This window comes from Protopterus annectens, chromosome 6.part1 (genome assembly GCF_019279795.1).
Source record: "Protopterus annectens isolate FY-2018-M chromosome 6.part1, PAN1.0, whole genome shotgun sequence".
NCBI lineage: Eukaryota > Metazoa > Chordata > Ceratodontiformes > Protopteridae > Protopterus > Protopterus annectens.
In genome coordinates, this window is record NC_056738.1 from 454,360,097 (window position 1) to 454,375,438 (window position 15,342).

Genomic DNA, 15,342 nt, shown 5'->3' on the forward strand with positions numbered 1-15,342 from the left:
TAAACTACTGTTTAACTCAAACTGTATTGTAAAGACTTGTGATTCTACTGTATAGACTGTTTCAGAGTTCTTAATTTTTTTGTTATAATGTATAGACTGTTTTAGAGTTCTAAACTCTTTTCATTGCTTACGCTATTTGTTAGAATAAGCTGTGAAATATTAATACTTGACTGGTGTATTTTTATTTTTTTTACTTGTACTAAATGGAGCTTTTCTCCCCGGGTCACTGCTGAAAAAGGACACTTGCCCAGCCAGTAATGTAAAATAAATAAATAAATAAATATTAATTGTTCGAGTGTTAGCTTCAGACTTCAGTCCAATTTTTAGGTTTACAACTAAAAGATCTGATTCATCATAAGCTATTACAGGTAGCGGATAGCTCTCCGTGGGAGTGTGCAATCCATTTATATTTAAGTAAGTGTTATAGGAAGTGAAGCCTTCATATTGTTATGCAGGGTGTTATAGCTCCTCTGCAAACATGCTTCCTTTTTGGTACTTTTGAATGGTAGTTTAAATAATATCAGTTTTGATACAGCTGTCATTTCTGTAACATGACAAGAATTCACTATCTATAGATATAAAACTTCTGCAGACACCAGCATTAAACACGAGGCTCTTGGATGAGCACCCGTGCATCTGCCCTTGCTTCAGACAGTTAAACCTTTGCATATGTTCATACGTCAGACAACTTTGTGTCAGTGACACTCTAGTCCAGGGAAAGGTACATACCTAGGCCTTCATCATCATCATCGTCATCCATTAAATGGTCTTGCGGGACAACTGTTGTTTCTGATACCTGTAGTGCCACCAGGTCTTTAAACTGCAATGTAAAATAATCAATTATGATCAGATCAGCACATTTATTTGCATATTAACAAATGTCAGAAATCACTTAATTTTCTAAAATTCGCATTTGCAAATCAGAAATTAAAGATGCTGTGTAATAATTGTACTAAAATATGCAACAGTGAAACTGCGGGATAACGTCACTTGTCTACTTAAAAATGCCTTTGATTTCTAATGCTCTGTTGTCTGTAATAACTCAAATAGGCATTAGACTAGCAATAATCAGATACATAAACAGTATAACTAAGTAGAAAGTACTGCACATGATTGTTTTAGAATATCCAAGCCATACCAACAGTTTCTGTGCAGGAATCAAGATGCAAACTAAATATAGCATTCACACTACTCTGTATACCAGTTTTACAGTACTATACCAGTTCTACCATTTTATGTGGTTCTAGCATTCTGGGCTCAGAATACAATCCACAGGGGTTGACAACTAATGCATAAAATTTTGAGTTCCTTTCCTGAAGCTCGATTCTTTCTCCAGGTACATCAACACTCTTGACACTTGACAGATCTATGAATGAATGTAGTTTGAAGTGCAGATAGAGTGGTTAATGGGGGCATTTCCATGTCATGAGATACACACTACATTCACTAAGATGTGCCTCGAATCTTGGTTTGTTAATGTTTGTAGGGGTAGGAACTACATTGCTAAATCTAAATACCATGGTGCTTGGTAAGTCGACATATGTTTTCAAACCCATGTAGATAAAATGTAATCCTGTCCAACCAAAAGTACCCAAAATGAGTAATAACTATCAGTGATAAAGGAAACAAACCAAGAAGAAACTTTGCAGTGTTGAGGGTGTGATGTTCACTTCCTAAATTGTTATGCACTTAGTTCACTTAATAAAAATTGAACTGCAAAATATAACTATAAAATACGTGCTACAAAATAATCAAATAGAAAATAGTAGGTAGTCCACAGTTGAGTTAAAAATGGAATATCCTTTATTGAAATACACAAACAAGCGATCCTAGTTGAGTATGATAAAAAGCATCAAAAACATTCCTTATTTATATATAATCAGGTTGTTTAGAGCAAGGGAGTGGTTACAGAGGGCGGGTCTGTTAAGAGCAATAAAAACATTAAAATCATTCCTTTAGTCAAGTCCCCCTTACCCCTTAACACCATAGTGTAATCAGAGACTGTGCTAACTAAAACAGAATCTAGAATGCTAGAGACAAAATACAATCTAAGACCAGTTTATTAACACTTTGTATAGGCTAACCAACTAGTCAAAAGTTTATTAATTAAGAAACAAACTAACTAAAAATGACTGACTGACTAACAAAAAGATCTACCAATAGGCATCTACCAGAATAAAAATTAATAAATATACAACTTTTAACATAGATCGCTTTCGTATTAAATAAATACTTCATCAGGTTTGTGTGTCAAAAACAAATCATAATATGAATGAACATGTGTATAGAAGAAATAAATTGTGTTTGGCACAACAGCAGTTTGCAATAAACTAAGAAGACAAATGTTTGTGAGAATACATAAGTGGCTGCCCCCCCCCCCCAAAAAAAAAATAGTCACCTTCTTTTTATCCCCTGGTATTAGCTTGGAATGAAGGCATCTCCCAGCAACTGCCACATCTTTGGAATAGGCTACCTAAGGTAGTTCCCTATTAGAAGACCGAAAACGCATTCTTTCGAATGCGTCTTGGTCGAACTGAAAAGCCTGATACGGCAAAATATCAAAGTGGCTTTTGAGCGAATTCTTTCCCTGGGAAATAATCCGCTTGGCTGCTTCATTACTTTGCCATTTTCGGCACTGTAGTGCGGTCTCAGAGTTGCTATATTTAAGTAGGGGGTGTGGGGGCGCAGCCCCCCACTTATTGTAATGTGTAAAGTTTGTTGTTTTTTTTTTGTCAGACTTTTCCCTAGGAAAAAAATTGCTGTTCTGACAGCTCGCAGTTGTAAGCTTTCACTTACATAGGGTCGATTAATCACTGTTCGCTTTTTTAAGTGTTTGGTGAGCTAATATAGACCCTACCAATTCATGTGAAACAGAGCACCTCTATGACACTGTTCAAGAGGAACCTGGATGAGTGGATGGGGTACCTTAAATTCTTACTATGGATAGCACCCACAACCCTCCTGGACATAGGCAGTCATCACTAAATGCAATCTTGGGTATTGACTAGCATTTCTATGGTATTACATTAGGATGAAATGACTAGGCTTAAAAATGACCTCCGGGTCGATAGCCTAGTAATCTCCTATGATCCTTTGATAAGTGGTAGTTTGAGTGCCTGTTGCTAAACATGCATACAGCATTTAAACAACATGCTTCCTTACCACTATCCCCAAAAATAACTACTTGTATAAGTGCCTAATGTTTCATTGTGAGGAAAATGAAAAAATAATTATAACAATAATGTTTCCCAACCTGTTGCTCCTAAAGCGTACAGTGCCTCTAGACAACCTATACTAACCTTCTATCTACACCCTTCTGGTTTGTGAGGAAAGTTAAGGAAATAATGGACACACTATCCACAAACCCCAGACGCTATACAGACATTATGTACACATCTCAGAGATTTGATTACAGATAAAATTAAAGCAGTAATGATCACATCACACTATATGCCCCCAACACATACACACAAGCAACAGTGACCTTCTGTGCACAACTCTGAGCAGGACCAGTTTTAGACTAACCGAGGTTAAGGACAGAGGCCAGTAAAAAGCTTGTGCCAAATTCCACTTATAGAGCCAGGGATGAGGAGGCCACCAGGTCCCCATGGGCTCTGAAGATCTGGCTGCTCTGTGATGCACTTTATGCCTTACTTTTTTATAATAATGACTTGCTTTTGTTTTGCACGTGTATATATATATATATATATATATATATATATATACACACACACACACACACACACACACACACACACACACACACACACACACACACACACACACAGATTCTCTGACACTGCCCTTAAAAGCTCAGTGTATCACAAGCTATTACTAATTTTTAATATAAGCACACATGCATATTGACACTGGCCCTGACAAGCCAATTCTATCACTAGATGTCTGTATAAAAATTCATACCAATGCATGAATGTGTGCACTCACACTTATATAAAGGCAAATTGAGGAACACCAATTCCCCCACTGCATCTTTAAGGTTTTAGAGGAAATCAGTCTTGGATAAATCCACAGAAATGCAGGGAAGACATTCAGACTCCTCACAGAAGAAGCTATAGCCAAGAACTCAGCGAGAGGTATGCACTGTCAGATGACAACTCTACTCACTGCACCACTACACAAATGATCAGGCACTTCCACACACATCCTGCTCCTGCTAGACGTCAAAGTATAGTCACTTATCGTGAGCATTGCTGGTGCTTGTGACAGAAAATTAAAGGAATTATGGCCAACTTCTTATTCCTATATATACTGCAATCCTCCGACGCACAAACATACACCATAGCAATACCAGTTTTACACTGATTTTAGGAAATACAATATCTTGCTTGGCACTACTTCTGCCATGTCAGATCAATGACTACTGTTTAATAGTGATCAAAGGGCAGGTGTAAATCACAAGCATCCAGAGAAACTGTCTATACCCATCAATTACATCATCTTTAATTTGTACACCTCAGATGTCAGTTTGTAGTTAGTAAGTAAGCAAGTAAAGTAAGTAAGTAAATAAATAAATAGGTGCAGTAGTGAAGTATTCCATCTGACTTCACACAGATGCACACTAAACTAACAAAGGCTGATCAGTGACTGTTTAAACTGAACAAACAACAAGAGGGTCAGCTACTGTCATCCACAGACAGTTCCCAATCCACGCAGCAGTTATAACCACTTTTCATGAACTTCAGACATCTGATTGTGATAAAAATGGTGGATATGAAATAAGTAGCCACAAATTATAATATTTCAAGTTGCTTAACATAAACCAAATTAATCCTGCAAAGCCAGAATAATGAGAAAACAGCTGTTAATCATCTTCCTTCTCAGATGGCACTAGCAATTATATCTGATGTGCCTGTGTACATTTCAGATGTTAGATTATTATAAAATAAAAATAAAAACATATTAGCAAAAGAATCAAGGACAAAGCCACAAATTTTGTGGAAACAAAAGTCTAAAAGCAAAGACAGATATTAAATATTGCTCCTACATATTTGAAGACTGATAGAATAACAGGTTTGCATGCATTCATTTTTGAAGGATATGACATGACAAATCCAAATGTCTGCATTATTTAGTGACTTGGACCCTTTACAATCCACCAGAAAACCACATACTTTAAATTGAACATTCAGAAAAAAAAATAAGAGAAACTTGTAGATCAGAGTATGTGTTGTACCTTTAATAGCCATTCCGGTCCATGGGCATGTGCATATAAGTACTGAGCACGTGTAAGCAAGAGAGTCATTTTGATTGAGCAGATGGAGTGAAAGCATGTACGTGTATAACAGCCAGTTATTTAGTTAGTTCATTTAAGTTTCATGTTCTAGTCATCCATCCTGATGTGTTTGTGTTTAATAAACTACTTAAAAGAACACCCAGCCTCATGTCTTATTTGATTACACAAGATAAGAGACATGGCTTCAGAAATGGGATCCAAAGTAAAACTTCTTCAAGACCATGAGGCATGCCTCTACAATTGGAGGAATATACAGAAGTGAATTATCCAAAGCTCAAACAACTCGCAAACAGGTCAGAAAGATAAATCCAGATACTAAAACTCATTTAAATGATTTTTTACTTAATGAATATAAAATGAAGCATTAAAACTTTTCAAAAAGAGTTTCTAATTAAACAAAATGTTTGAAACTATGATATATTGATAAAACTACTCAAAATGCTTATGAAAATGCTTGAAATAACTTCTGAATCACATAAAATGTATAAAAAAGTGAAAATGACTGTATTTTTTGCTATGTGCTTCTTTTTCATATTAACTGAATCTATTAGAAATATCCGTAGTATGCAAAATGTTTGCACGTGTCTGTGGTATTACAGCACAGCTATTTCGCAGAATACAGTCATTTCAAAGAGACTGTTGTGCAGTTGAATATATTTTTGAGTACCTGGTGTGTGCATTTGAATATAATTACAAAAGCATTTTGGTGGTATGGCAGAAGGATTTCGCAGACCTGGTCCATTTGTATTTGATAATAATGTTGCTGAAAATTACAGAGTGTTTGAGCAAGAGTATGATATTTTTATACAGGCTGCTTTTTCTGATAAAGACACACATACAAATGCATTTACTCTGCTTAAGCTAGCTGGTTCTGAAGCCATTTGTGTATGCCGCAGCTGTGTATGCAGGGGAGGGGGAAGACCCCATATTGTGGTACCGGCAGAAATGTGGGAAGACCCTGAATGCTTAAAACATAAATTTAGAGAAATGTCTAACCCCCAAACAAATATTACAATGGAAAGGCACATATTTTACACAAGAGATCAAAAGCCTGGTGAAACTTTTGAAGCATATATAACTGACTTGAGAAACAAGGCAAAAATGTGCAGATGTGGTGATTTACGGGATGAGTTGATAAAAGACAGGCTTGTTTGTGGTGTTAAAAGATGATGCAGTGAGAAAGATTTTGCTTCAAGACAGTAGTTTAACTTTGAATAAGACCATAGAGATTTGTCAGATATATGAGCTCGCAGAAAAGCACATGACTATGCTTACAAATGAGAAAAGCATGCTTGCAGTGCCTTCCAGTGCTAGTGTTGATAGTATGCAGCACTAGGTTAAAAGATACAGGCCTAACAGCAGGGCTATGCCCTGGGCTTCCCTAGCAAAACCCAGAGCAGCTACAATAAAATGCAAGGCACACTCAGTAAAGCAGAGGGGTGAGTCAGTAAAGCTTGTAACAGGCCTCATAATCAACTGTCATAATTGTTGGGAAATCATGAGCCCATACAAGAAAAGTGCTAAGCTTTTGGTCAGCGGTGCCACACATGTAAAAAGTGGAATCATTTCAAAATGTTCTGTAAATCAAAAGGGACACATTCTTTTATTAAAAGAGAACATTCAATGAGGTAAGTTAATCAATTAGAAAGCTGTGACACTACTTTTTATGTTGATGGTGTGTTTGTGCTTGATGAAACAGTTAATATAGTAGATTTGTTGGCAAAGAATGACGTATTTTGTACTGTTCTGATTAATGGGAGAACTGTAGAGCTGAAATGATACTGGTTCAAAGTGCAATGTTATGTCAGCAAAATGTTTGTCAAAGTAAAAGCTAGTGAGAAGCTTGATCTGGCAAAGTGTGTGACGCTTGCTGCTTATGCTGGTGAAGAAATTCAAACCGAAAGCTCAGTAGTGCTTTCATGTTATTCTACTGGGAACAGCTATGACTTGCAATTTTACATAGTCAAGAGACACATGCAGTCATTGTTAGGCCTCAACAACAGTTTGAAAATGGGACTGCTTTCATTTAATGCAGAAGTCCACCATGTAAGCATGTGTAACAATGAAAATTTCACACAAGCTATTTTTTCTGACTATGCTGATCTTTTTGAAGACAAGTTGGGCAAACTCCTAGTTATGTACTCCATGAAGTTAGACCACAAGGTAAGCCCAGTTATTAGACCAATGGCCATGCAGGACAGAGTCAAAGGTGAGCTAGACAGAATGGTGCATCTGGGAGTAATTTGTCCAGTAGAAGAACCAGCTGAAGGTATCCTCCATGGCGGTAGCTCATAAGAAAAGCTCAGATGATATTAGAATATTTATTGATCCAAAATATTTGAATAAAGCACTAAAACATCATCATCCAATGCGTACAGTTGAAGTTGCTCCTCTATGCCAAATGCCACTGTTTTTTTTGTATTGGATGCAAAAAGTTCATTTTGGCTAGTTTTGCTTGACTGAAAATCTTCATTGCTAAGCACTTTCAGTATACCATTTGGAAGGTACAGATTTTTAAGAATGCCAGTTGGGATAAATTCTGCCAGTGACATCTTTCAACGTGCGATGGAGAAAATTTTTTCTGGCTACCTATGTGCTACTATAGTAGATGATATTCTTCTAGGAGGCAATGGTGAAGTCGAGCATGATAGAAACCTCAGAAAAGTTCTGAAACATGCTTGTGAAGTGAATCTTAAGTTAAATACTCAGAAATACAACTTCAGGCTACAAGACGTTACTTATGTGGGTCTATTGTTTACCAGTTCAGGCTTATGACCAGATCCTTCCAAGCAAACTGCAATTCTTGAGATGCCAGCTCCAGACAGTGTCACTTCCTTACAACATTTTCATATCATGGTCAACTATTTGGGCAAGTTTATTACTTAATTATTATTTAATTAATAATTTCTATCATGCAGTTAAGATTACATAATGACTTACAGTGACATGAAGAAAAAACACAGAACCATTCCTTACATAGTTAAAGCTACACACCTATGTATTACATATTACTAAAAGAAAACTAGGCAGTACACAGTAATCAAAATTCTTGAGAACATCTAAGCCATATTTGTAGAACACACATAATTTTTTTTTTATTATAAAACACTCACAAGATAGGAGTCAGTAATCTTCTAGGATTAAGTTAATGCTGGTGATGCTGGTAGTCTATTGACAGTAGAGAAAAAGAGGGTAGAGAGATGACAGATCAGCCTGGGGGTGTGCAGGAACATAGCCATTATTTAGAGTAGTATTCTTGTAGTACTTGTTTGAACTTGTGATTATCAGGATTAGTTAGAATATGCTGGGGAAGAGAGTTCCAGGTTTTGGCTATTTTAAATGAGTATAAGGAATCTCCATAATAGCTCAGAGATTTAGCTACATTGAGCATTAATTTGTCAGATGATCTAAGGGACCTGAGGTTTGTATATGGTTGTAGAGGGTCAGAGAGAGTGGGGCAATTGTCAGGTTTGTAGATGACTTTATGGGCAATTATTAGCTGGTTGACAGTAAGTTGGGTAGTTCAATCCATTAGATGGTGAGGAGCGGAGCAGTGATGCGATTTGTAAGGTAGGTTTGAAGTGAATTTGGCTATTTTGCTATAACAAGTTTCAAGGTTGTGCAAATCTAATTTACGTAGGTTGGTAAAGATTTGGGAACTGTATAGTAAGGTAGATAGGAGGTAGGATCTGACTGTGGATATTCTAGCGTAGTTAGTTAGACAGGGTTTAGCCCTGTATACTGCACCACGTTTTATATGGACTTTTTTGATTGTTAGTACTATATGTTTATCGAATTTTAGACAGTTGTCTATTTTAACACCTAAAAGTTGAGTATGCTCGACCAGCTCAATTTTTGTTCCATTAATAGAGAAGATGGTGAGAGGAGATGTTGTGTTTTTTTGCACTAGTACCACTGAAGACCATAAGCTTAATTTTGTTGGGGTTTAATATGAGTTAATGGTCAGATGGGTAGTTTTCTATGTCTTGTAGGGAATTTTGAGTTTTATCTTGTAGTTCCTTAATGGAGGGGGCAGAACAGATGAAACAGGCATTATGATGTTCAGAAACCTGTAACTCTTTGTTGTGATGCTTCGAAGTTTGGTCTTGGTGCAGTCATTCTTCAAGAGGGCAGACCAGTAGCCTGTGCATGCAGAACTCTGACCCAAACCAAGATGCTGTATGCTCACACAGAGAAAGAACTCGTGGCAATTGTGTTTGCATGTTCAAAGTTCCATGATTATATTATGGCCAGCCTATTCAAATCAAGACTGATCACCAACCTTTGGTTACTATTTTGAAAAAGTCAATGCAAACAGCTCCTGCAAAATTGCAAGGCATGATGTTGAAATTGCAAAAGTACAGTTTTCACTTGGTCTACACAAAAGGCAATCTTCTTTATCTTGCTGATAGTTTATCCAGATCGCCCAGAAAAAACACTGAACAGCATGAAAATGAGCAAAATGATTCTGAAGTCATAGAAGTGAGAATTTTTTCTTCCATACATCTTGATGAGCTCAGAACTCACACACCTTCAGATCCAATCCTTCAGAAGCTCAACAACTTTATCAGGTCAAGGATGGCTGTCAAAGCAATCTTGTTTACCACCAGATGTGCAGCAGTATTTTCTTTACAGAGACGAGATTTCGATGGAAGATGGTATCATCATGAGAGGTCCAAAAGTGATTGTTCCAAAATCCTTCCAACAAGAGCATATTAAAATTTTGCATTGTGGCTACCCGGGAACTGATTCTACAAAAGAAGGGTGAGAGGACTAGTATTTTGGCCTTCTATGTCAAAAGATATTGCGAAAGAACTTTCAGCTTGTTCAGTTTGTGATAGTACTAAACCGCATCAGGAAAAAGAACCACTTCATCTAAGCCAGATTCCTTAACTACCTTGATCGACAGTAGCTAAAGATATTTTCAAATGGAATGGTCAACATTACTTGGTGTGAGTAGACTCTTACTCAAATTGGTTTGAGATTGACCTCCTTCCTTATTGCATGTCCAGCACTGTCATTACGAAGTTGAAGAGACATTTTTGCTGTCCATTGTAGTCTGGGCAAAATCATTTCTGACAATGGTGCACAGTTTGCAAGTCAGCAGTTTAAAAGATTTGTTGAAAAGTGGGACTTTGTTCATGTTACTAGTAGTTCTGAATACCCACAATCGAATGGCAAAACATCTGTTGGAGAAATCTAAATGTGACAAAACTGATGCTTTTCTTAATCTGCTTAATCTCAGAAACATTCCTCGCAACAATTTACTTGGTTCACCTGCCCAGAGATTAACGTTGAGACAAATCAGAAACTCACTGCCAATCAATAAGAATTTGTTGACTCTGAGTGCTAAAAACAACAAAGCAGTAAAAGCTCAACTCCTAAAGAAACATTTCTCTCAATTGTCCTACTATGATAAAACCAACAAGCCCCTGAATCCATTAAAAGAAGGAGAGATAGTAAGGATGAATACAGCAAAAGGATTTGACTGAATGGGACTTGTGAAAGATTTGTGTGAGGAACCGAGATCATACATCATTGAGTCACAAGGGATGGAATTCAGGCAGAAACGGAAACATTTACTACTGGTGTCCGAGCCAGTGTTACAGCATCTTGCGTGTAATAAAGACTCTGATTCTGAGTGATTTGTCCAGTGTTATTGTTCCAGAGAACATTTCATTGCCTGTTCCTGTTCCTGAAAGCATCCCTGGAAATCCTGAAAAAGAACATTCCCCAGTAACTGTCCCTGTTGCTAAACCCATTTCTAATTATTGCATTACAAGGTCAGGTCATATCTCAAGACCTAATCCCAAATACACGGCAGCCTGGACATGGCTGTTATCGTTTGTATATATCTCTATAATTACACGACAACCTGGACATGACTGTTATCGTTTGTATATATCTCTATAATTACACGACAACCTGGACATGACTGTTATCGTTTGTATATGTCTCTATAATTACACGACAACCTGGACATGACTGTTATCGTTTGTATATGTCTCTATAATTACACGACAACCTGGACATGACTGTTATCGTTTGTATATATCTCTATAATTACACGACAACCTGGACATGACTGTTATTGTTTGTATATGTCTCTATAATTTGCATACTTATCCAATATCATTTTCATTGCAGAACAGAACAGTCAGAGAAGGAGGATGTAGATCAGAGTGTGTGCTGTACCTTTAAGAGCCATTCCAGTCCATGGGCACATGCATATAAGTACTGAGCACATGCAAGCAAGAGTGCCATTTTGAATGAGCAGCAAGAATGAAAGCATGTATGTGTGTAGCAGTAAGTCAGTTAGTTCGTTTAAGTTTCATGTTCCAGTCATCCATCCTGATGTGTCTGTGTGCAATAAACTATTTAAACAAATGCCCAGCCTCCTCATCTTATTTGAATACACAAGACGAGCAATGAAACTCAGAGCCATTTATAGCTATCAACTTATAATGGATGAGGGGAGTCCAAATATTAGGGGCATTTTTTGAATATTATTCCAATTTTCTTAAAAGCCAAAAGAACAATATTCTTTGCATGAACACGTTTTCTGAACAAAAAGAAGTGTGAAGGTCTAACGTTTGGCATTATTGACTGACTGACTGTAATAAACAGTGATTCATCAGAAAAAGCTAATAGAACAGGCACTGCATCAACATGCATCTTCTCACTGTAATCCTGACCATTTTCAAGAAAAATTAAATAGCTCATGAGGTACAGTATAAACATGTGAATTAACACAGCAGACCATTCTGTAAAATGAGACACAGTTGAGAGGAACTGAGGCCACTGGCAGGCATTCCACTTGTCCTGCAAATGTGCCCAGCAATGGACATATCTGTTTGCCTGCCAGGATTTAAAAATAAATTTAAAAAAGGGGCGAGATCTTGCATCATGCTTTCCCTGCCTGCTGCTATCATCATCCTACTTCTCTTCACTACTGAATACGTGCAGGCTTTCTACTCCTTGCCATTACAGCAATAAATAAATAAAAAGCTCTGCAAATTGATTGGTGAGGGGAACTGTACTTGGCCAATAAATTGACAGTGGTTCCTACTCTTGCTGTCACATGGCATTGAGCAGAAAGTCACCACCTCCCCCTAGGATGCCATTCAGCTAAGGGTGCCTTTCTGTCTTTTATTTGTTAACTTGTTTTTTTTTTTTTTTATTAAACGAAAAAGGGTGTGTTTCTTTACTTATATAACTAAATAAATAAATAAATAACAGAAATGTACTCCTATACAGATGACACCCTATGCATCTGCCTAGTTCACCTATGGGTTAGGCCGGCTGTGATACTAGCAGTATCACCTTCAAACCTCATTTTACTTGCTGAGTCACTGGATGTTTAGAAGCCGTTCTGGAATTTGTCAGACAAGTCTAAGTTCTTCCTTTCATAGCGCCTGTTCCACATTTTCCTTTTTTTCCCATATGTCTGAGATTGAACTATATACCTAGTGATAGTAGGTACCTGCAGACAGAAAAGTTCCATAATGGCAAAACCCTGTATGACAGTCACGCATAGCTGTATTTCTAGGCCGTGTCCTTATAAAGGGGTTTAGTAAGTACTGCCCACACCTAATATGCAAGCAGGGCCTCATGGCACTGTACTAGCTGCACTAAGCCATGTTCGATTTGTAAAGCATTTAACAAAATGACTTGAGCGAGGATGCAGCTTCCTTTAGTGTTCTCTACATTCCTCTTCTAGATGCAGTCTGCATATAGAGTGTCACTGCATACAACCCCTAGAATTTTGCAACAGTATCATTAGAACAGAACTGACAAAAATATTATCAATTTACTTACCAAGTAGTTGTGTGTGACTGCAGTACTGCCATAATGAAGAGTTTTTTTTTAATAATGCTGTACAAGTCCTGAAATTATACTCTGAAAAGAAGAACATGGATATAGCTCTTTCTAAAAATGCAGGGTGCAGGGAATTCACACTGGGAAGGTGAGATACTAGTGATAGCAGAATCAGTAGACATAAAATTATGATACCAAGAGAAGGATGTTGCCTGCTTTAGTAATATCACCAAACAGAAAGTAGTGAGGAAGAACTAGTATTTCCTATAACAATACAGCTAAATGGCCTTATAAAGGATGTAAAGACTTCACCAGGAACAGGTGCTTGGTCCAGGTGCATCTCAGGTGCACAAGCTTTATTCAGGGATGCTTGTTAACCTGAAAAGTTGGACATGTCAGTCTATTTCTTTTTTAGGCTGACAAAAATTTACTAAAGGTAACATGCATCCAACAAACAGCCTACCACCACCAGGTGCTCATAAAGATGTTTGATCAACCCCAGGCAAACCGAGCAGAGCAGACACTCAGACCACTAACACCAAGCTCCTGCATGAACATAGCACATCCCAGCTCCTGTAACAGATGCCATTCATATGAAGCAGGAAATCTTTTTGAAGCCCCACTGAGGAGCTTTTTTACCAATTTCAACCAAGGGGATCAGATCCCATGTAGGATAACTCAATTTATTGGGAGGAAAGGTGTGTGAAGACAGAGGAAGAAGTAATAAACCTGCATCCAAGGCTTAACTGGTGCTGGTAACAAATATCTTTTCCAGAAGGTAGAAAAAGAAGGGACCTTTAAAGAATTTATCACATAAAGAAGTAGCAAGTGCCAGTAAGAGGTGTCCACCCCAGGAGGGATTTAAAAACATATTCAAGTTAGATCAACAAACCAGGGAGACCAAATGTGCACAAAAATTATGTTTCTCAGCAAAGTGAAGAAATACCATGTCAGCAAAAGCAGTTTAAATCACTACACACACAATGATTAACTAAAATTGGTTATTTTTTAGTATGAAGGAAATTCCATTCAAAGTAATTAAGTAAAGTTCATAAATAATGGATAATAAGAATATACAATAGGAAACATTTGGCACCAACCTCAGTAAAACTACAACGCTAAGCAGAACATGAACAGAAACAAGAACCGCCCACATACAAAGAAGGGCATGGTGACGTGGAAATCTGACTCCTGAATAGCGGAACAGCTGTGGGAGTGAAACTGTTTTGGAAGTTAACAATTCTGAAAATAACAGGTGCCATGTGAACTAGCCACATGGCTGCTGTAGACAGAGGTTATAAAATCTAAAATACAGAAACAGAATGTCAGGTTGTGACAAAGCAGCTTGCTGTGACACACAGAGATTATTATGGAAACCGATGGTGCTACACCATGCCTTCCATAAATATAACTGGTAAAACAAAATCAGGAAAAGAAAAAATCCTGAGTGAAAATGACAGAAGGGTTCCTCAAGTAAGGCAAGGCAGCCTGGGGGCAAGAAGGAAGGAGATTAGACTACAGAGACATGCTTAAAAAAAGGCTAGGTAAACACAAGATACTAGAAGAAACAAATTAACTAAGTCAATGCAAGAGCAAGTAATTACAACTGTATGTATTAAGATAATCCATGAATGAAATATACATTATAGGTTCATAGGTAGGTATTAGGCTATCTGCCCGAAGGCATTTATAAGCCTAGCTGGAATGTGTTGGCTTTTGCCGTCCCCCTTAGATTAGTTCCCTGTGCCTCTGTCCAGCAGAGCCATTGAAGTGATCCCTGGTGTAAACTTTCTTTTTCCCATCCACTCATCAAGGTTTCTCTTGAAGAGGGTTAGTGAGGAGCTCTGCCTAATGTAGATTGGAATCTTGTTCCAGTGCATGGAAAGTCTCCGGGACAGGAATCTATCCCCCCCCAGCACATCCTATTTATTGTTGTGGTGAGGTTTAGATCCCTGGAGCATGTGGCTCGAGGGGATATGGTTTTCTTTAGGTGGAGCATGTCCATCAATTCTGGGTTGGACATGGCCTTCTATGTCAGGCAGAGATCACCACTGAGTAGGCAGTATGCAACCGAGTACAGTTGAAGTTTCTTCAGTCGAGCTGCATAAGGCATCTGCTTGAGGCCAGTGATCCTCTTGGTGAGGAACTTCTGTGGTCTTTCCAGTTGTTGCAGGTGTCTTGTAAGGTACATCCCAAATGGGACATTGTACTCTATGATGGGTCTGATGAGTGATATGTAGAGGGGCCCAATGACCTCTTTCGATCTGGAT

At 37.8% G+C, this 15,342-nt stretch overlaps 1 protein-coding gene across 1 annotated transcript in view; it reads right to left on the minus strand.

Annotated features, from left to right (window-relative positions):
* LOC122805622 (thioredoxin domain-containing protein 6-like) overlaps positions 1-15,342 on the minus strand; it is a 563,041-nt gene that overhangs the window by 337,828 nt on the left and 209,871 nt on the right. The window contains exon 7 of the mRNA XM_044075878.1: positions 730-820. Within this exon, the coding sequence (XP_043931813.1) occupies positions 730-820 (91 nt within the window). The remainder of the gene's footprint in view (positions 1-729; positions 821-15,342) is intronic.